The sequence below is a fragment of the Sycon ciliatum genome, chromosome 3 (assembly GCF_964019385.1).
Source record: "Sycon ciliatum chromosome 3, ocSycCili1.1, whole genome shotgun sequence".
NCBI classification, from domain to species: Eukaryota; Metazoa; Porifera; class Calcarea; order Leucosolenida; family Sycettidae; genus Sycon; species Sycon ciliatum.
This window is the reverse complement of record NC_088645.1, coordinates 44,646,000-44,669,927: the sequence shown is the minus strand read 5'-3', so window position 1 is coordinate 44,669,927 and position 23,928 is coordinate 44,646,000. Positions and strand designations below refer to the sequence as shown.

At 46.1% G+C, this 23,928-nt stretch overlaps 1 protein-coding gene across 1 annotated transcript; it reads right to left on the bottom strand.

Moving 5' to 3' along the window:
• Positions 1-21,119: 21,119 nt before the first annotated feature.
• On the bottom strand, positions 21,120-21,998 carry LOC135813131 (adhesive plaque matrix protein-like). Its single transcript, XM_065326349.1, has one exon. It carries the CDS (start codon positions 21,996-21,998, stop codon positions 21,120-21,122), a length of 879 nt encoding a protein of 292 aa, XP_065182421.1.
• Positions 21,999-23,928: the final 1,930 nt, after the last annotated feature.

Genomic DNA, 23,928 nt, shown 5'->3' with positions numbered 1-23,928 from the left:
TGAACCTTCCAAGGTGGAAGGCTGTCGGTTAGCGCTATGGAGATGTGTTGAAGCTAGGTTTCAGGACGTCGGATGTCTCAGTACTCTGTCAGTTTTGTGCCTAGTTGTTGGCTCAATACCCGAGTTTTGAATTATTATTATTATTATTATTAATAAACTGTTGAACGGTAAGTTTCGGCTGTTGATTTTCGTTATTGGTGTATGTAATGGCTACCGAGAGTAGCAATGGTCGGCTTTAGAGCGCATGGAGGAGGAGAGGTAGTTTCTTCTTCTTATTATTATTATTGTAGAAAGGAAAAAGACATTATGGATACGAGTTAAGAGTAACTCTCCATCACTGTAACATGATACTTAATACAATCAGAAAGTGAAATATCCTTTCTACATTTATTTATAGCTCAACATCCGAGTTTCAAATTATTATTATTATTATAATTATTTTTAGAATTGCGATCAACAGAACGAGCTGAATCGACATTTCACAAAGGCTTTTATTGTATTAAAATGACTACCGAGGGTAGCAATGGTCGGCTTTAGAGCGCATGGAGGAGGAGAGGTAGTTTCTTGTATTTTTATTATTATTGTAGAAAGGAAAAAGACATTATGGATGCGAGTTAAGAGTAACTCTCCATCACTGTAACATGATACTTTATACAGTCAGAAAGTGCAATATCCTTTCTACATTTATTTGTGGCTCAACATCCGAGTTTCAAATTATTATTATTATTATAGAAGAGAAAAGGAAATATGGATACGAGTTAAGAGTAACTCTCCATCACTGTAACATGATCAGTCAGAAAGTGCAATAACTAGGCACAAAACTGACAGACTACTGAGACATTCGACATTCCTTTTCTCTTCTACATTTATTTATGGCTCAACATCTGAGTTTCAAATATTATTATTAAAAATATTTTTAGAATTGCGATCAACAGAACGAGCTGAATCGACATTTCACAAAGGCTTTTATTGTATTAAAAACATGAGTGGATACGAAGGCAGTGAAGAACATGGAAGAAAGACAAAATGTGATGTGGAAGAAATGATGAACAAAAAATCTTACTCCGAACTAGTTTTCGCACAACACTCCTCAGGAAGCTACGTTGTACTAATGAAAAACAATCCAGAAAGATACTAATGAAGAGAAATTAGTATCTTTCTGACCGCGATTATTTTGTCATTTCTACAATTTTTGAAGGACATTACCTGGGATTCGAATGGCCCTACGCTATACGTTTTTGGCTAGGTCATCATGCATGTTATTAGATTTGATTGGTCTTTCTCTTTGGCCCGAACTTTGTCGCGGTCTTATTGTGTTTTACGTCGACCGTGACGGCTACAATGCCCAACCATACCACAACAAACTTATCGGCAACATCATTGTATTGCAAAAGGTTTCCATCTGTTCAAATTTACATGCATGATGAGCTAGGCAAAAAAGGATAGGGTAGGGCCCTTAGCGAAAGAAATAAACTTTCCCTTTGCATTCGAGGGTAACTCGACACCGTCTACCACCTTGATAACCTAGGCAAAAAAGTATAGGGATCTTATACATTTTTCATTTCTCCTATTTTTTTTAGACATAAACAGGTATTCGAACTCACACTATCACCCTGCATGCATTCCCCCGATACACTTCTCATACATACTCATTCGTCCAAGTTGCTTCATGTTATGATCTTGCATTTATTATTATTATTATTATTATGACGGATAACCCAAAGGCAATGGTACCTAAATCAGGGGGTGGCTCATTTGACAGTTCTATTTGAATATTATGGCCAGCTGTCTTTAATGATACGGTACGTTAGAGGTACGAGGCATGCCGACTGCACAAACACACAAACACGGAATTAAAGGTGTGTGGACCCTGGCTAGCGCCAGACATTACTGAAGTAACTTCTTTTACATAGCTTCTGGGATCACATCTACTTCATTCGTGTCATTACAATTTTCGAAATTTTACTTTTGATATAAAACTGCCTGTTTTCTTACCAGCAGTCGTCCAACGGGTAATGTTTTGGACCTGGACTACAGTCGTCAGTCTTTATAATTATGACCTTAAAAACAATTCCTGCAAATGGGAGCTGAAGCAGTTAAGCTAGACGCCAACATTTGAAATTAAGTTGCAAAATCTTCCATTCTGGGCACTTTGGGCATTGTGTGACTATATCCAAGAAGACAACTATGGACAGCATTCCAAGCATGTTTTCTCTTCTAGCATTAAATAGATGCACAAAACTCTCAGCTAAGCTAGCGAGGGAAAGAGATGCAGGCAAGAAAGCCAAAGAAAAAAGACAAGAAGAGCATTCAGAAGTAAACCTCTAGCTGGGCTGCTTAGCTGTAAGATCAGCATCCGTGAATGTGCCCAATATTGAGCGGCGGTGATCACTGCTGGTGACATCGACAAATGCATTGGCCAACTCTTAAACAAGTTTTGGTTTAACACTCATCAGGAATCGTCGAAACACTGAAACAAAATTGAGAACCTAAGTTCGAGAAATAACCCCAAGAACAACCGCTGCCTGAGTGAAATTTACAATTATTCCCGTAGCTATGCAGAAGACGTTACTTCAAGACGTTACTTCAGTAACGTATGGCGCTAGCCAGGGTCCACACAGCTTTAATTTGGTGTTTGTTTGTTTGTTTATTTGTGTCACGCCTGGAGCTATCCCGTATCTGTCCCGTATCTGTCCCGTATCTGTGACTACAAAGGCTCTACAGGATTGTACATAACAGCTGTCCACAATATTTGCTGGCTCCCATATCTGTCCCGTACCGTACCAATATTCGTCGCATTATGTATACGACTCCCTGATGTAGAGGGAAATTTGGAAAGAAATAGGGAGACGAGGAGGAAATTAAATTAGAATAGACGCCGAATAGGTGATAGGATGCGTCAGCAAAAACATACTTTGGAACTGATCTCGTCGTCTCCAAAATAAGCGTGAACGAGCGATTCAGCGCCGGTCACAGGAAACGTTGGAAGAGAGATTCCGTCGACTCCACAACGCCCGTGATCGGCAGAGTCCGTGCCGGTCCCAGGAAACGTCAGGACAGACATCCCGTCGAGTCCAGAACGCCCGTGATCGGCAGAGTCACCACCGGTCCCAGGAAACGTTAGGACAGACATCCCGTCGAGTCCAGAACGCCCGTGATTGGCAGAGTCAGCGCCGGTCCCAGGAAACGTCAGGACAGACATCCCGTCGACGCGCAGAAAAACTAAATCTGCAGCCTCTTTTTTCGTATTTTAGGAGACAGTAAAGTTATGTAATGTGCTCCACAGACAACCATGCATTTGGCTTCCTCATTGGCTCAGCAGGTCAATGTTTTACTACAAAAGGCCAAAAATCCGATTACTGTATTAAAATCAACTAATTTTCGCTGGGGATTTAATTTCGCTGATTTTGCCGCTTGGTACCAACCAGCCAAAGTAAATCGCAGGCCAATGCTTGCCATAGAGGCAAATGATGCATGATTGAGCAATGGATGCATGTGAGAGCAAAATATACCGAACAATTTCTTTTTGAAAACTCCAATCGGCCAAAGTTTCATGTGGGCGAAAAGTTTCGAGATTGGCCAAAGTTTCTCACCTGCCAATATGTGTTGATTTACAGTATTAAAGGAGATGAAAAGAAAAGAAGGAGCAAGGCAAAAGTCTTTGCAGAATTTATTGCGGATAATGTTCAAACTGATTAAAACGTTTTTGCAATACAATGATGTGGCCAATCAACGGAAAAAAACCATTTCCATCAGTTCTAATAACATTTATTTATTTATTTATTCAACATCTCCTGGCCCGTCCGAAGACTGCCAATAAACATGAGAGGTCAGGTGATAGCCAACCACGGCAAGCTAAAAGGGAGAAAAAGAAAGATGCTGTCAGAGAGGGAAAGGAGATAGGGAGAGAAAAAGAAAGGGAGGCACATTAGTAATACATGGGATCACTTCGGATGAGACAGTGTGGAAAGCTGGACTTTGAATTTCCTGATATCCTGGCATGTCTTAATGCTAGTAGGCAGGTTAGACCAAAGGGAGTATGCTGAGAAGAAAGGGGATTTCAAAAACAGAGAGGAACTAGCTCGGGGCAGTGATAAGGCATTGCGTGTTGGTCTAGTGGTAACAAACCAGTTGTACTTGGCAATATGTTTCGGGACTTGGGCTAGGAAGATTTTTTGCACAAGGATACAAAGATGCTGCTGATGTCGGGCAAGAAGAGGGTGCGTGGAAGCAAGTTTATAAAGACAAAGGGAGGCAAATGTTTGGTCTTTTCGAAACAGAATTTTCAGAAGCAAGCGTTGATGTACTTCCAGTCTGTGGAGTAAAGTCTGAGACAACCCGCACCAAGCTATATCGCAATAGTCAAATATAGGCAAAATGTACGACTTAAAGAACAATTTTCTGCAGTTATCATTCAAGTGTTGGCAGTGGGGTTGTAGCATACCTAAGCACGCACTCGCACGCTTGCACACAGACTGGACTTGTGGAGACCAGGAGAGTTGGCGGTCGAGAATAACGCCCAGGTGCTTGTGCTCGTTAACAACTTTAATAGGTGTACTATTTAGACCAGGAAAATACAGAAGCTGAGTGGGGGGCGAGGGAGAGAAGAACATGGCCTCGGTTTTGGCGAGGTTAGGCTTCAGTTTCCAGGTTTCCATCCATGTTACTGTAGCGTTGACCCCGGACTGCATGGAGGCCGTGAGGTTGTCTGCCGAGCTGTCGGAGCACATCAGAGCAGTGTCGTCAGCAAAAAGACTTACATTTGGTACAAGGGCTGGCAAGTCATTAACGTACAGTAGAAATAGGAGCGGCCCAAGTATGGACCCCTGGGGTACCCCAGACACGACTAGTAATGGGTCTGATAGGGAGGTAGATACTCTGACAGTCTGGTGGCGGCAGGAAAGATAGGATGAGAGCCATTGCAGGGCTGGACCATGTACCAAGAAGACGGACTCTAGCTTTGCAAGCAGACCACGATGCCAGACGGTGTCGAAAGCTTTCGCTAGGTCAAAGAACACGATGCCAACATGCCGCCTGAGGTTCCGCTGGGTGTAGATGTCTTGTACTAGACGTGTTAGTTGGAAAGTTGTGGAGTCTCCACGGCAGAAACCGGATTGAGATGGTGAAAGCGCTGGGGTGACGTGGCAGTACAGAGACTCAAAGAAAATACGTTCACAGACCTTTGACACAGCGGGAAGGAGAGAGATTGGTCTGTAGTTGCCAGCCTGAGAGCGTTGGCCTTTCTTATAGATCGGGACGATAACAGCAGATTTCCAGACGGACGGAAATACTCCTGTACGATATGACATGTTAAAGAGCAGGCACAAGGGATAGGACAGAGATGGCGCAAGCCATTTGAGAACCTCATTGGGTATGCCATCTTCGCCAGGGGACTTACAATTCTTCAGGAGTTTGAGGTGCTTACAGACGGTAGCAGTCGTGGTAACGACGCGTGTGAGTGGTGCGCTAAGTTCAGGGGCTGGGGACAGCGATGGAATGTCCCAATTCGGATCCTCCGGAATGCCGGATGAAACAAACTGCTTGTTCAGTGTGTCTGCAATCGCCTTCACATTGTGCTGGCGGTTGCCATTGGAGTCCGTCAGGTACTGGATTGGCGCGCGGGAGGTCCCGTGGCACTGGTTGCGAATGAATTGGTGGAGTGATGGGCGATCGGGGGAGGAGAGTGTTGCAGAAAGAGAGTTTAGAAAGGAGCGGTGTGAGGTACGAGAAAGGTGCTTGACAAAGTTGCGTTGAACTCGGTAAGCCTCCCGGTTAACCGGCGTTGGGAATTTCTTGTAGATGCTGAAAAGATCACGCTTGCGCTTCACTTCAGATACGAGGGACCGTGTCACCCATGGGGGACTAGATGTCGAGGATGTTGGGTTGGAATGTTTCCGGTTGTTGTAGCCGATAGCAAAGTTAGAGAGGTGCTGTTGGAACCCTCGTTCAAGGACGGCTGCAAAGTGATCTACCGCGGCGTCAACAGTTGGAGAGCCTTCTGGTTGCAGAAACGACCAGTCGTGGCAGGAGAAATCAGCGTTCATAGAGTCCCAGCACTGAGAGGGAACTCGACGGAAGCGATATGGGAACGGTTTGCGAGAAGGAAGTGGCAGGTCTGGGTCCGAGGGCAATGAGACGGCGAACTGGCATGAAACCATGAGATGGTCCGAGGAGCCAAGAGCGCAAGCTGTGTGAACGTCCGTCGCCAGCAGGGGTTGGTTTGTGAAGACAAGGTCTAGACATGACTGTGTTCCGGAAGATGTTGTGTGCGTTGGACTCTGCACCAGCTGATCCAAACCGAAGCAGGTAAGGGTGCGAAAAAGTGCCGCCCCAGCAGGACACGTTAAATCCGATGGGCACCACCGTTTGTGCTTACTGTTGAAGTCCCCAGCCATTATGACATGGTACGATGACATGGGAACGGTTACCAAAGCACTAGCTAGCATATCACAGAAGTGGTCTATTTCCGTGGTTTTGACTGAGGGCGGACGGTAGGTACAGCAGACGAGGATGGGTGTCGGGGAGCCTAAGATTGGGTGAAGCTCAACCCATACGGATTCACAGGTCGGACGAGCAAGGTCGTCGCGAACTTGGACTCTTCCGAAGCGATTTTGCCGGACAAGAATCGCAACTCCACCATATCCTCTGGTTGCCGTACCGGATTTGTTATCATGAGGTGGTCGGTCGCGACGAAATGTGGTATAACCGGAGATGGTGAGCGCTATGCTTGGATTTAGCCATGTTTCATTTAGACAGATGACATCAGGTTTGTTGAAATCAGCAATGACAGACAGTTCGGCAGATTTGTTAACGATTGAGCGGCAATTTACGGAAAGCAAGGTCAGTTTACCCTGGCAAGGGGGGAAGTAGGGCCGAGCCAGTGGATTCAGCTGTGGTCGCGCCATCATGCTGAGCCTGAGGAGAGGACGTTGTTTGCCTGGTTGGCATTGCTGGTGTCAAAACTGTCCGCGGCAAAACGCCAGGGCCTAACCGTGTGCGAAAGAGCATCCGGCCAGAACCCTTTGTCACCGACTGTGTTCTCATCAGCTGCCTCGACGGTCACCCGTGCGTAGGCAGTTCTGAAGTGCTTGGATGCAAATATGACACCTTCCTGAATCTGCACTCCTCGGGCAGAGCACCATTCAGCAATTGATGATGCGGAGCAGTGTGGCTGCACGTTGCCAACGTAAAACACTTTGCGTTTGGCCCGGGGTGATGCCGTGAGGTCTACTGCCGGCTCGCTATCACGAGCCGGCTTGGTGTAGCGGGATGTTTCCACCCACCTTGTTATGCTTTGAGCTAGCTGGGACTGACTACTAGTATCTGCCGCGTGCCTTTGTCTCTGGGCGGCTTGAGTGCGTCTGCCCTGGTGTTCCTGCCATTCATGTACTTGTTGTTCAGGCTGTGTTTACATGAAGCGTTTCAACCCGGGTTGAGTTCGACCCGGGTCAGATTTCAACCCCCCATGTGCACAAAGTGAATGGCGCGTTTACATGACGCACTGCGCTTGACCCGGGTTGAAATTTCGCCCCGGGTTGATTTCAACCCTCCCCCCAAGGGGAGGGTTGAAATCAACCCGGGTCAAGAAAATCGTACAAACGTACTTCTGTGCGTATCTCGCGCCAGGTTTGAACAGGACTGCACATGCAAATTTCGCGCGAACGGATTCACGTGACCATACAGGACTCTAGAAGTGGACTTTTGGCGGCATATCAGTATTTGACCCGGGTCAACTGTCTTCATGTAAACGCTCGCCTTTTTTGTCTATCGTACAGACTTTCAACCCGGGCTGAACTCGACCCGGGTTGAAATTTCTCATGTAAACACAGCCTAAGTATCGGTGGACCTACGGGATGCATCCAGGCCTGCTGCGGGGCTGGAGCTACGACTTGTAGTAGTGCTGGACCTACGGGATGCATGCACGCCTGCTGCGGGGCTGGAACTACGACTTGTAGTAGTGTTGGGTTGTTGCACACGCGTTTCTCCTGGCAGGCTGCCACTGCCGGCGTGTGTACCGTACGTTTGTACAGACCTGCCCGTTGTGGTGCTGAGCCTCGCACGTGCACTTGCAGTTTGTGTGGCGGTTCCTAGTACTACGTCGCTGTACTGGTGTGGCATGGCGTGCTGTGTGTGTACGCTAGTATCTCGCAGGTCAGCCATTTCCCGCCTCAGCTGTTGAATTTCAAGCTTCAAGGAAGCAATTTCATCATCTCTTCCCACCCTAATTGCCACTATTTCTTTATTCAGGTCCATTATTGTCGAGGACAATGCGGCCAAAGCAGTCGTGACATGTCCTATACCGGTCATACCTTCCAGGATGGGGTGGGACCCAATCCCCTCCTTCCGGAGCGCTCCCACCAGGTCGGGCCGTGAGAAGGAGTCCGCTTTCGGGATGCCAGTCCGGGTGGCCAGGTTTTGTAGACAGTCGAACGTCAGAAGGGCCAGGTCGACATGCTCATTGGTGGCCATAGTCCGCAGTACAAGTCACAGCTCCTGTAGGTTACAGTTACAGACTCGGAAAGGCTGATAGGAGCGGAGCTCCTAAAACTGCATCCGCACTCTAACTGGTACTTATATATACGATGAGCTAGGCAAAAAAGCATAACGTAGGGCCCTGAGCTTCCAAGCTCTCTCGTTCTTTGTTTAAAAATGTTCTCTTCGCAATTTGTGCTGCTATTCCTCATAGAGGTTGTGTGAGCTTGCGCCACTTCCTGTATTATCCTTGACGAGAAGGGAATGGAGCCGTCCGATAACTTATGAGAATTGACTCGGATGAAGAGCTAATGGGGTTTCTCAGCATCTCTGCCAATGCTTGTGAGATTTCTCCCCTAATCCCCACCGCTTGGTGCTGCATCTGCCGCTAGGGTTTGCCGGGTGTTAGTGACCATCGAAAACACATGTACTTTGTCCAGTGCTTTGTCGGTTCAATTGCTCTCAAAACGTGGTAATATAGGACTTCCGATTGGGAAAGTAATGACACCTGAACTTGAGGCCGCTTTTCGAACAAACCCTTTTTCAGACCCTGTCCTAAAGTGGCTGGTATTTTTGTATTATTCTTCGTATAGTGCTGCTTTTTTGGTAGTTGCCAGCTAAAGACCCGTGTCTGATGCCACACTGGTCTATTCATGCATTGACTGTCATTCAAAAGGGGGAAATCCTTTGACTCTCGCCCACTTGCCCATGCGAAAACTTGCAACTGGACGAAAAAAAATTTCTGCGTACCTCCAAAATTCGACCTTGGATCGACTTCGGACTTGTTCAAGCCGACAGCTGAATAAATTTCTCAAGTCAGTCCCGGGAAAGCCGACTTCCGAATAGGTGAATTGTGTGCAGTGTGCACTGCAAGTGAAGGGTGAATGGTCCGCTCTACCAACCACAACAAAATCGACGGGGTTCGCGTACCGGGCTGGTCAACAACAAGAAGTCGTACAACTCCGTGGTCAAGAACCACCTTTTCGCTTCCGTGGGACGCCACCCCATGATCAGGCGTCAGATGCGGCTCCTAACCGGTGGGGGAGGATAGATCAGATCCCCCAACCAGAGGCCAAAGGCCTCGATCCCATTTGCCACATTCATGTATTACTCATGCCAGGCCACGAGTTCCCAATTAACTGTGGGTCGCAGCATGGTTGGAAAAAATCATTCCGCTTCCAAGCAGGACTTGAACCTGGTACCTCTCGTTTCTCAATCATGGCCTTAGACCAAACCACTGTGCCTGCCTGTACCAATCACAATCACAAGATACTAGTAAAACAAGAAAAGTTATCTTTCCCGCCAAAACGTTTTAAAATTTCCTTTCCAGCTACCTTAACTTACATAGAGCGTAGTAAAGTCAATGGAGTTTGCCTTGATAGTTTGTGTTACTCTGTGTTGTTGTTCACTCACCAGTTCTGAACTGCACTGTACCAGTAATTGCGCATGCTACAGCTAACAATCAACACATAGTGTACAAGGAAGCTGTGACCTACACTTGTCATACCGGATATAGAATGTTTGGCATTCCCAACGCAGTGTGTAATTCAATGAAAGTAGTGTCCCCACTACCTGCTTGTAGAAGTAAGTATAGATTTTCCTTTTCATCAGTAAAAAAGAGAAGAAACACATGACAACGAGTTATGCAGCAACTATCCATGACTGTAACAAGATGATAAACGGTCAGAAAGCTCAATAATAGGGCACAAAACTGACAGGCTACTGAGACCTTCAGAGACCCGAGACCTAGCTCTAACACATCTCCAGTGCGCAAACCAACAGCCTTCCAACTTGGAAGGTTCATGCTGCCGTCACCTTCCCCTCTTCGGTCCTACGTAACCATGAACCTTCCAAGTTGGAAGGCTGTTGATTTGCGCACTGGAGATGTGTTAGAGCTAGGTCTCGGGTCTCTGAAGGTCTCAGTAGCCTGTCAGTTGTGTGCCCTATTATCGCACTTTCTGACCGTTTATCATCTTGTTACAGTCGTGGATAGTTGCTGCATAACTCGTTCTCATGTGTTTCTTCTCTTTTTTACATTTATTACTGATTGAGTATCCGAGTTTAAATTTTCCTAAGTAACTGATGATTTCTATTTGTACCAGTATGTTGCGGCCCTGTGGCCATGGTAGACAAGATTTCCTTCGAACCATTACTTGTTCTTGTTCTTTACCAAGGTGGAATAAAACTGAAACTCAAAGGGTTCTGAAAAGCAAAGAGCGACGCGCGTACATGTAGCTTAGTTCAAGCAGAAAAGCTGGCAGCGCAAAAGGAAACATGCAGCCAAAAAGATGCCTAGCTCTGGCGTACATCGTAGATGTCACTGCGCATCCGGTGCACTGCGCCCCAAAGGTGCAGGCACGGCGCCCCAAGGAGTGACGACATCCATAAACTGAATCGCATCAATCAGATAGAGCGATAGCGTACAAAGTACAAACAAAACAAAAATAACTGAGAGAAGCGAAAATAAATCAATCGAAGAGAAGAAGCGAGAGAGAAGAGAGAAGGAATTTAATTCAATTATTTAGAGCTTGACAGGTATTATCAAGGAGGCATGCAGATACACAATAGAATCGACTCGACTGCATGTAGAGCAGCTGCCTCTAACTGCAGCAGAGTGGAGCACGCACGTACGCGATCAACTCGGGAATAGTGAAAGTTGAAAGAAACAAAATACAAATAAATTCGAACGAGCAAATACAATAATTGTGAATTCATGTGCAAGTGTCTGTAACACAGTAAGTGAAGATGTCTCCACATAGAAGTAAATCTGGATTTCTAATAAAATTTCGATTTGTGCTGGTACAAGTAATTTCCGGGGAGATATTACTTCCTCCGCGTCATCGAAATTGTCACAGTTTGAATTTTGGTAAAAAAGGGGTATAATATACTCACCTGCAGTCGTACCACAGGTAAGGAATCAGACATAGACGGAAGTCATCAGTGTAGGTTGATGGCAAAGTTCTATTTTCTGTTGTTAGAAACTGAAAATGCTGAACTAAACGCAATTTCTTCGCTGACGTCGCGGCGATGGTACTTTCGACTCGCTGAGATCAGTTAGGCGTTGCAACCTGCACATTTCTCGCGCTTATGGCCATTCACTCAAAAACTCACCACTGTTTTACCAGAGCTGGGATGAGAAGGACTTCGTGAAACAAGCAGCAGCGCTTGGATAAACATCGAGAGGTCAGCAAACTAATGGAAGCAAGAGCGATACAATTTATCGCTCTTGCATTCATGCAAGGAATGCTGAGACACTCAGTACCTGCAAGGGCAGTGTAAACTCTGCGTGTGCACTGTAGACTGTAGTGGTAGTGATGCACGTGCAGATACTGTACCAGTGATGCTGAAAAACAGTGTGCGCTTGACCTGATAGTACAATTACCTGAATGAGTAGTGACCACACAGGTAAAATGAATGGGCATCCCACGGCTAAAAAAACAGTTCATTTCAAGATCGAGGTGATTCCGCCGACGGTAATCAACCGACCTCGCAACGATCGAGTATTCTTACTGCGTTAGTGATGAAGTAGAGATCATCCAGAGCTAGCAGACGGCAAGCATAGCAGCTCTTGTCGTGTGGAGAAAGTCAAAGCGTGTGAGATGAGGCATGACCAACTTACAACCTACCTGGAAAATTTGTGGGACGATATTTTTCGACGACGACGAGGCCTTCATCTCCGTGTGAAACGCTCAGTCCAACTGTCCTGGAACGTTACTCTAAACTTCAGACTATCATTCCTGTCTGATAGGTTTTGTATTATTTAGCTTATGGAGTTGTCAGTAACAAGTGACAAGTCACTAGTCAAACTGCGGCAATTTCGATAACCCGGAGGCAGTAATTTTAATAGAGCTATGAACAACACGAAGGCCGCAAGCAGCCATCACGCAACCAAGTTTAATTGTTCGACAAGTATATGGCCCAGTATCTGCGGAAATGGACCTTAGGGTGATTTTTCACAAAATGACTTTTTTCTGCTGTTGTCATCTATAGGTATCTAGTGATCACATGGCAAAGTATTAGACCAAACAAAGCAATATTGATGACCCAGAAGCTTCTCGAACAAGCATAGGTACATATCAGGAAAAACAACAATTTATCACAGTGTTTTTCACATCGGAATACTACATGTATGTGTTACAGTGAAATAAATAAAAAATGGACAGTGTAATAAATCATCCATTCAGTTTTGTTGTAAAACAACTCTCGGGCAACCTCTGGCATAGAGCATGGATGGCCTTGATCCTCATCACTGAATACCAATGAAAACTGTTTGAACGCCATCCCAAGTCTGCTGAAAATCCACAGAAGTGCAGAACAGGAGGCCGAGGGAGGGTGGCTACAACTACACCTGGAGTCCCAGTCTGTGCACCCCACAGGGAATACGACACAGGCACAACATTCTAACACCCCACACTTCATCTCATACACGATTTAGAGGTAGTCCATCACTGCTGCACCTCTGTGAAATTTGAGCTCTGTGGGAACTGGCTGCATGCGCGTCAGTGCGCCATGATTCCAGCACTGAGCGCAGAGAGTTCGTAGCTCATCAATCAATGTTCAGCTCTTGCCCCGTCCAAGGGGTTTGGTGTTCACCACGGTGTCCAGTGTGGGAGCCTGGGAAAATTCAGATCATGTCACTAGCGGCAGCGCTCTTTCGTCCTGACTCGAGTTGATCCAGGGCGTTTCAGTTCGTCTACCTCTGTTGCCGTCGCCTCACTAGTTTCTCCTCGTTGAGTATTTCTCCTGAGCGGAGCTGTACTAAATTCAGAAGAGCCCTACAAGGATTTTCAGATGTCAGAAAGTACTTTTTGCCAGCAGAGAGTTTCTTTGGCGGAGCGCCTAAATCAAGTAAGTTGAAATTCTCGTCGCTCAATAGGAATTGCGCGTCGACGAAAACATCTTCTGGAAACTGTCGTCGTTCTCTATCAGACGCGACGATTCCTGCCTAGGAAATCCAATGACTTCTGGCAGAGCAGGAGGGCAGCTAGCAGGCCATCGTGAGTGAACTCTCCTGCTACTGAGACGATCAAAAGCATTCATTGTTGCGATGAACTAATTTTTTGTTTGAATGTGCAGAGCGCGAAGCAAGAGTTTTTTGCCGTTGCAGAAAATGACTTATACTGAAAAAAATGATTTTCACCCGAAGGTCGATTCTCGCTGATACTGGGCCATATGTAATTTATAATGTTATAATCCCGAACCGATTTCCTTGTTCCAATCATTAGTGGGTTCCCTTCTGACCTGCTTTCAAACAAGATAATTTATCTACTCCCTGATGATTAGGTCAATCTGCTCCTGCAGCGCTCACCCTCTCCCATATTTGTAAATTGACATAAAGTTCCTTCCAACTGCATAACCTGCAGCCACACTCACAGCATCTCACATTTTAATAAACTTATCTATTATTGGCGATGATGCCATCATGAGAATAATAATAATAATAAAAATAAGTGCCAATTTCAACAGCAGCGCCAGTTGGAACAAAGAGACCCGACATTGTTATAAAAAAAAAGAGGATAAAACATTGCCTGTGGACGTACCGTATTTTCCGGGGTATAAGCCGCACCGTGGTATAAGCCGCACCCCCTTTTTGAGGCAAAATATTGACTAAACGTTGGTATTCGGAGTATAAGCCGCACCCACAAACCAAGATTTTTCACACTCATTGACAAATGGCCTTTCTACAAATTTATTATGGTTATGGAGCTAAATACCATGTTAGATCAGATTATGAAGTGTTAGTGCACCACAGGTTGCTGCAGAGATGTTGGTGTATTGCTGTGTTGACACCGGCACTTGCATGCAGTACGCAAAATAGAGTCCCCGTATACGCGTACCGTATGGTGTGGCCCGCTCACTTAAACTAGTAAAAGTGCCGGGATAGCAACAGAGGCGCGAAGCTGAGTCGAATGACATGTCACATGACGTCAGCATGCATACTGATGTAAACAAATTCATTCGCGCAAGCATATTCGGTGTATAAGCCGCAGGGGCGGTTTTGATCCGATTTTTAGCGAAAAAAAGTGTGGCTTATACCCCGGAAAATACGGTGAGTGTTCCTCTGGATAGGAACATCTGCCAAAAATCTGTGGAAAAAATACAGAAATATCAAGACGACAGATGGCAGTGATTGCGGGGTGGGAGGGGGGGGGGACATTAGGTGGATTAACCCCCTCGACTGCTGACTTTGAGAGGGAACTGGATGCCAGAGCCAGCGTATCCATCTTGCAAAAGGAGGCCATCCTTGGCCAAGTTGACATCATTAGGTCAATAACTCAAAATAACAATTAGACTCGGGTGAAGAGCCAAGGATTAATTTATAAGAAGAAAAGAGGACCAACTATTTGTATACTCTCACCTCCTTTTCTTTCACCCTGTTTTCTCGCAGTTATCAATTGCACTGTTCCAACACTTGTCCATGGAACAAGTGACAAGACTATCATCCCGTATCAACACAAGGCTACATTTACATGTGACACTGGCTACCGACTGGACGGACCCGCATCAGCCACATGCAACCATAATGGTGTTTTGCAAGTACCCACATGTAATAGTAAGTGACAGGTTTATCGCCCTTTGTCGGTATTTCAAGTTTTTCAACGGCTAGTGGATAATTCATTGGTTCGGGTTGTACACTCAGTTCAAACGCCATGATTAAAAACTGCTTGGCATTGTGCCTGAAAAGCACCACTTATATGCAGTTCTGTAGTCCAAACCATCACCAGGGATACAAACTTACAGAGTTGCAGAGATGTGGTTTTCACTCACAATCTTCCTCAGGGTACTCGAGCTCAACTGATGAGCGGCGAATTCCCCCAAAACACTGTGTATTTAGTAGGTAGTGCTTTTTTGAAGGTTTGCCGAGTGGAAGGTGCGACGTACTCCTTTTGGGCTCCGGATGGCAGTGGTGAGCCTGTCAAGTGTTAAGTATTGGCAAGAAGTGTTTGTTCCTAGTTGGAACACAACTCCATAACTAATACTGATGAAGTCTCAACTTCTAAGTTCTTATTGTTGTCCCTCATGGGGACGTGCGACTAGTTATTGGAGGTGAGAGAGTTGTGAATAGCTACTGGCTCTCAACATCGGTTGAGCACAACTCCATGAACGACTCAGACTCACACTGCTACCTGGAGCTTCACAAGGTGTTTGTCGTGCTGGAAACAATGCGTCTCTGTAAGTTTGTATACCTGGTATTGTTTGACCTCAAAAGCAGCATATAAGTGGTGCTTTTTGGGCACAATCTTCCTCAGCCTACTCAAGCTCAACTGATAAGGAGTGACAACTGCTCGCTTTCGAGGATCAATTTTGAATGAGTTGCACAGGGATATGGATGATGGTTCACTATTATCCCGACATTCTCTTTGACCTAGTTCGCTAGAAATGGAGTCGGCTGTAGTTCTTAATCCACCGTGTAAAAAAATGTCAACTTAAAATTACAAAAAAAAACATTTCATATTCCACCTGTACCTGTATTGTGTATTGTGTTGTTGTTCTAGGAACAGTGTTAGGTATGATGTTTCACTGTGCTCAGCAATGTACAACTCTCTAATCCGTACTATGTGTGTTCTCTTCTTGATTCTGTGTACCAGTCATCACCTGCAGGACACCGGCAATTGCCAATGGTCACAAAGACAAGTCATCTGTTATCTATCAACAGTCCGTGCAATACACTTGTAACAGCAATTATTGGATGCTGGGAAATTTTACACAGAACTGCACAGCTAATGGGGCATTGACATCGGTGCCAGTGTGTATTAGTAAGTTTGAGCACGCAATTGTACATTGCATTGATCAAACCCTGCAATATATGCACAAGGTTCACTGAGGCTCCAGTAAATTGTTTTGGAGCCTGAATACTAGCTGATGCCTGGTTCCCTGGTTCATTTCCTGATGTTGACAGTCATTTGTGGTCAGACTTTTCTCTTTTCCGTTCCCACAACTTATGAAGATTTGAATACTTGTACGGTTTGTTTGCAGGTGAAAATCTGCTAACCGGACACAGGTACTGCTCTGGTGTGATCATCAGAGAAACTTCAACGGGAGTAAAATTCAAATATTTAACAGCTCAGCTCATCTGCAAAAGGCAAAACGCCAGGGTCATCACCGCGGAAACAGCTAAATGCGTCCAGAATGTAAATGCTTGGGTTCTCAGAACAAATCCTAACGCGCCTCAAGTTGGTCTTCTGGGCGTGATGTGTGAACTTAGTAAGTATGGCATGTGTTAACGATGATAATTATGAACATGCAGTTATTTGCACATGCTGCTTGTTTCAAACAATTTCTGTTTACCAATTTCTGCCTATATAAGGTCCATGCATTACACATTCTAATAATCTGGCCACCCATTGACCATGATGCTATATGAGGAGACAATAACGACGACGTTTCCCCCTATGACACCAAATTTATGACGCTCCATGTTACTCTATGTTACAGAAGTGACTAACTTTGATCATTGGTTTGTAGAGCCCCATTCTCTAGGAGATATCTACATCTACTCTGTTTCAATGCCCAGCATAAGCGAACGTGTGGATCAAGCATAACTGCTTGGTTGACGCTGCCGAGGAAATGCGTATAATACTAAATAGTAGTAAGGTCCATACAAAGGAGTGTATAATTCAAAGTTAATGTCAGAACTGGGCTCATGCCAAGGAGTGGATATTTCAAAGTTAATGTTAGACCTGGCTATTGCGAGTACTTGTTCTGTACCTGCTATGTAGCGGAAATTAGTTCTTACAAGAGTCATTGTTTTTATCGGCAGGCAGCTTGAGTTTCTTTATAGAAAGTTCTTCATTGGGGCCCAGCTGATGCCTTGCCATGCATAGAATCTTAACAAGCGGTGCGATTGCTTAACTTCCTGACTTGACAAACACAACTCAAACAGTAGAAGGTTTTCATACTGAGATACTGACCGCATTCTTCTCCTTCTTCTTCGTCTTCTTCTTCTCGGCGCCATGACAACGTCCTGAAACAAATCAGTAAATTCATGACAGAAGTAGTATCAGCAAAGCAAAAGTCGTCAAATACCGAGCAAACTCCCACTAATGGTGCATACATTGCCTTCTGTAAACCGGGTCGAAACCTCCCCCGTGGCGAGTTACCTCAGCGGAAAGGTCTGAGCGATGTTTTTTGTCAGGATCACATGATTGGCAGTTTCTTTCAGATCTGGACGAGAGGCTAGTATTCCCACACTTTATTGCACCTACCACGTGTCGTCCCGACATAGTTCTCTTCTCGAAGAAATTGAGAAAGGTTATTTGGCTGAACTCATGGTGTGTATCGAAGACCGTATCATCCAGTCCAGGGAGAAGAAGCTGTCACGTTATCGCCACCTCAAACAGGAGTGTATGAAGAAGGGCTGGGACGTCGAGGCCCTCACAGCGGAGGTTGGAGCTACAGGAGCCATTTCCAGCAGCCTGGACGGTTTGGCACGAGCATTGGGCTGTTGTAAGGAAAAACAGCGAAGAAACTGCAGAAACGCAGCACTAAATTCCAGCTACGTTATCTGGCGGAGGTGACGTGAGAAGGCTTGGCGCGACTGGCCACTGTTTTAAAAGTCCCCGAGAGGCAGTTTGTTGGCACTTGGTTGGCGGACAGCCACCCAGCGAGGATAGTTGTGTACCCTTCAAATTTTGGTTTTAACTCGCCACACCGGCTTCTAAAGGGCCGGGGGTGGGTGTTCGCCAACCAAGTCGAGCTTTCGTTCGCTTTTTTTTCGTTTTTCTAGTCTACTTGCTTGTGCTGCGCCGCGCTGGAGCGAGTCTATCAGTAGATGCTTTCGCCGCATAGAGCTACTATTACACAAAGCCACAACACTGCGTGCTGCCATTCGCTGTATGCTTTCGCTGCACCTAGCTGCTGTTTAACTGCACGACGCCACAACACAACTTCACTACAAGAGCCTCGTCCACAACTTCACTACAAGAGTCTCGTCCATATTGCACTTTGCTGAGTACTGGCCTGCTCCCGCTCTGAAGAGCTGTTTAGCCTTCACCGTTTTCGCTTAAACCCAGCCTTTGGCCCACAGTGGCAGTCGCTTCCTTTTCTTTTTGTTTTCTTTTCTCCTTTTACTTTTCTCCATTACTGCCTAAAAATGAGTCGACACATTTTTTTGCCTACCAGTCTTTTTTTGAAAAGGCGACGAGGAGACAATAACTTTATTAATGCGATTAATAGTATAAGTGAAGCGGACATTACAAAATGATGAATGAGAATACATGTATCTAAAATGGTTGTTCCTAATCGATTTTCTTGAGACTATCATCAGGGAAAATCGTCTCACAATAGAGGCTATACGGAGAAACAAACTACTTATAGGTTAATGGATAGTGGGAAGTATACAAGGTGAGGTGTGAAAAAAAAACTAAAGTGGGAGAGAAGACGAAAGAAATTAGAAGAAAAGATGTGAGAGTGTTCTGACGGTGTGAGCTACTACAAAAGGTGAGTGAAATGAAGGCGTGGAAGCAGGTGAATGTGATAGAGTGAGGAACTGTGAGGTGTAGGTGTATGCGAATGAATACGTGTGTGAATGCTAGGTGAAGAGTCTCAGTTTTGTGACATTTTCTTTCTGAATGCATAGATTAGGATTGTGTTTACGGATGAAAACAGCTTCTAATACCTTAAGTTCACGAAACCTACGAGCACGACACAAAACAGTGAAGCATGAATCATCATATACTGAGCGGCATTGGCTACTAGACAAGAGGTGTTTCTTAATGGCTGACCCTTTCGTTGTGGTCTCACCTTCAGTCCGGTCATCTTCATCTTGGTTGTCCAACTCACTCTCTTCATCACTGCTCTCACCTTCCTCATCCTCCTCCGCTTCCATCCCGTCCTCTGCACCCAACGACAATCCCACGCTACTGCTCGCTGCCAGTCCATGTCCGGTTGTAGATGCTATTACCAGCGCACGAGAAACACCTCTTGTCTAGTAGCCAATGTCTCAAGAAAATCGATTAGGATCAACCATTTTAGATACATGTATTCTCATTCATCATTTTGTAACGTCCGCTTCACTTATACTATTAATTGCATTAAAAAAGTCTTTTTTTGGTGCGAATTACTTTCCTTCTCCCTCATTTTTATGGTCCGTGTTGGTGTTGTTCTTCCACTATCTAGCTTGTGCTCGTCAATCTAATGATCATATCAGCAGCATATCCGAGAGCGGTATAGTGACATGTGATCAGGGCTATGAATACATCCACCCACAGCCTGTGTGCATGGGAACGCAGACAATCGAACGCTGTAGCAGTAAGTACTCTATGACCATATCTCATTGTGTTGAAGTAGAGCGATGTTCTGGTCCCCAAACACCCGAGTTTTTATGCGGTGAAAAGCAACAGTTATAAATGGTTATAGTTTGTGAACTTTATTGTTAAATTAAAATTGCTGTCTCCGAATTGCTTGTTTAGTTATACAGGGCAGTACGTAATCATCCAATCAATTCTTCCAGTAGTTCCAGACTGTGGTGTGAAGATTATTGCACAGTATATGCTTGCAAGAGGCAAGTGCACTTTAAACACGATGCGACGATACGACAGGCAACTGAAGATTGGCAACTGAATGAGACTGAGAATGTGAATTTTGTTACAACTTGACAGTGCAGCACTCTACTGTACCTTCTATCTCCAATTAGTAGTTGCTACATGCTCGATGATGGTAATGATGGCAAGTAGCAAGCCGTTAAAATAACCAAGAGTTCATAACCCCCAAGAGTGTGCAACTCCAGCTATGGGGTCTGCGACGGCAGAACTTTACATCACTGTATAGAGGTTGTGCATGCAGTTGCACACTATTTGGGGTTATGAACTCTTCATATAACAGAAAACCCGGGTGTAAGTGATCTCTGTGTTTAGCGACCACATGCTCTTAACCGTTTTTCTATCCACCGACACTGCGGGACCTAGTTCTAAAGACCACCTGGTTTTAACCACCCCTTTTGCTTGCACCGTCGGGTGGTCGCTTAAACCAGGTTTTACTGTAAAATATGCGTCTGCCCAGTGTTGACTCCGAGACTTACGGTCAGACCAGCTGCCCAGTGTTGACTCCGAGACTTACGGTCCGACCAGCTGCCCTGCTCTCACCACCACTGTCGTCTCTGTGATGCCTTCTCTATACATACGCACCATGTACACTGTCTATACATACGCACCATGTACACTGTCTATACATACGCACCATGTACACTGTCTATACATACACACCATGTACACTGTCTATACATACGCACCATGTACACTGTCTACACATACGCACCATGTACACTGTCTATACATACGCACCATGTACACTGTCTATACATACGCACCATGTACACTGTCTATACATACGCACCATGTACACTGTCTATACATACGCACCATGTACACTGTCTATACATACACACCATGCACACTGTCTATACATACGCACCATGTACACTGTCTATACATACGCACCATGTACACTGTCTATACATACGCACCATGTACACTGTCTATGTGAACATTCTCACATCTGAAGGTTTGTCGTTTTCAATACAAATAAGCCTTATTAAAGTCGCCTTTAGAGTCCTGAGTGTGGGCGGAAGTGGGACCTGGGGAGACCACGAAAGGATATTCACCCAGATTCATTCACCCTGAATTGCTACTAATTCATTATTTTTGTATTTAAATGCCGTAGGCAGTAGGTGGGGCAGTAGGTGGGGCAGTAGGTGGGGCAGTAGGTGGGGCAGTAGGTGGGGCAGTAGGTGGGGCAGTAGGCAGGGCAGTAGGTGGGGCAGTAGGCAGGGCAGTAGGCAGGGCAGTAGGCAGGGCAGTAGGTGGGGCAGTAGGTGGGGCAGTAGGTGGGGCAGTAGGTGGGGCAGTAGGCAGGGCAGTAGGCAGGGCAGTAGGCAGGGCAGTAGGCAGGGCAGTAGGCAGGGCAGTAAGTGGGGCAGTAGGCAGGGCAGTAGGCAGGGCAGTAGGTGGGGCAGTAGGCAGGGCAGTAGGCAGGGCAGTAGGCAGGGCAGTAGGCAGGGCAGTAGGTGGGGCAGTAGGCAGGGCAGTAGGTGGGGCAGTAGGCAGGGCAGTATGCAGGGCAGTAGGTGGGGCCGTAGGCAGGGCAGTAGGCAGGCAGTAGGTGGGGCAGTAGGCAGGGCAGTAGGCAGGGCAGTAGGCAGGGCAGTAGGTGGGGCTGTAGGCAGGGCAGTAGGCAGGGCAGTAGGTGGGGCAGTAGGCAGGGCAGTAGGCAGGGCAGTAGGCAGGGCAGTAGGTGGGGCAGTAGGCAGGGCAGTAGGCAGGGCAGTAGGTGGGGCAGTAGGTGGGGCAGTAGGTGGGGCAGTAGGCAGGGCAGTAGGTGGGGCAGTAGGCAGGGCAGTAGGCAGGGCAGTAGGCAGGGCAGTAGGTGGGGCAGTAGGCAGGGCAGTAGGCAGGGCAGTAGGCAGGGCAGTAGGCAGGGCAGTAGGTGGGGCAGTAGGCAGGGCAGTAGGCAGGGCAGTAGGCAGGGCAGTAGGCAGGGCAGTAGGCAGGGCAGTAGGAAGTAGGCAGTAGGCAGGGCGAGTGGAACATTTACCACATGCACCATTGGGTTGTTGTCTAGGTTGAGAAAATTTTGGGAATTTTAGGGGAATTCTATCGATCTTTTGTGAGATCCATTGACCTTCAGAAGAGTTTTGGGGGAATTCTGTCAATTTTGACGTGCCAGAGAACAAGCGCGCATCCATGGACGAAAGTACCTGTACATACAGCAACACTCGGACACGACACCGGTGGCCAAAAACGCCAAAACAAGAACGGCAAACAGTCCTACTCTAGAGCCCCACGCCCGCGTAGATCTATGCATGTGCAGCCTGTGTACATAGTAGCTGTGTACGGTCATGTAGATCTAGTACATGTAGTGCAGATCCTGCATGCAGTGATCACATGCCTGACTGTCTATTTTGCATACTTCCTCCGTTAACAAAAACTTCGTGATGGATTTCGACGGATATGAAAACGCTTAGAACAGGTCCAGAACAGTTTGTATCGACTGCAAATCACTGGACGAAGGTAGTTCATCCTATGTACAGCGTCTTTACAAGAGAAACTGTTGGTGGAATGAGCAGAGAGTTTAGTTGGCGTCGCTTTTGCTCGACTCATTTTTGACCCTGCGTCGCTGTCGTCATCTGCTGTACGCGAGTCATCATCTCTCTCTCCAGTCGTTGTTCAGCTCCTTTCAGCTTTGCCTCGGCTTCTTTGATCATACACCGCTCAACTTGATGTCGCCATCGTTCAAGTACATGTAAGTAGTTGGCTTACCAGCTGCGTGATCCGCCGCTGTGCCGATTACTCGCTTCCACCAGGGAAGTGTAAAAATATTGTACGACTCCCTGGTTTCATCTCCCCAGAACTCCGCGAAACGAGGAGTAAAGGTACAAACTGATTCCATTTTCTCTGATGGATACTGCTGCCAACACTGAACGGCAGCTGCTAGCAAGTCCAGTCGACTTTCCATAGCCACGAGACTCGCGTCGGACTGCAGACTTCTGAAAGAATGCATGGTCATGAGCATTCGAATCTGGGCTTTGCGCAGGTTGAACAAGAACTACCTTACTTTAATTCAGAACCATTTCATTGAGCTGTGCGATCGGAGCAGCTCCTTGTTCACTCGCTCATTGTGTGGGCTCGCTGCTCCGTTCCATCGCTCTATAGCGCTCTCAAACTCAGTGGTAGAGTAGTAGAGAGGCCAAGCAGCGCATTATGCCTTCGGGGAAGTGGTATTTCAGTTTCGCTCGCCATGACTGTCATCACCTATGTTGCCAGAGCGCAACCATAGATTCCGCTCGGCTTGTTGTGAAAGGTCGCTTTCCTTGCATCATACTTCTTTCATGGCATACCAAGGAAGGCCGAGAAAGCGATCGTGACTCATTTCAAAGTAGTTTGTGCCCAAACGAGTACCTCAAAAATCCATCATGGAGTTTTTGTTAACGAAGGAAGTACTAAAGAGCATGCGCACGGCACGGTTCGTGCTGGGATTCTTTTTTAGGGGAGGGGGTGAATTCTGGAGAATTTTTTCGATGTTTTGAGAGAATACTTTCGAAGTTCCGCGGGAAATGCCCGAAAGCATAATATCGGGTGCGTGCGAGCATAATCCGCGCCCCTATTGTCGTCCCCACGAAAAACTTTAAATTATCTATTTGAAATCGATATTAGTGCTATCATATATTCCACTCTTCGTAACAGTTCTGTACATTTGTGCTATAGCATATGTGTTTGCCTCTGTGATAATATTGTAGCAGTTCCTGACTGTGAGGACTGAAATTCTCCTATTTTCGTACTCCTTTTCGAAAAATAAAGATCGGCTTCACAGCTTCAAATTTTTCAAATCCTCTCGACAATGCCACTCAGTGACTGTCTGGATGTTCACATAAGCTCTCTTCTTACTATCCTTCTCTTCTCTTTGAATCCTATGCTCCATGTCCCAAGATAAATCGCAAGCTACCAAAGGTATGTATTTCTC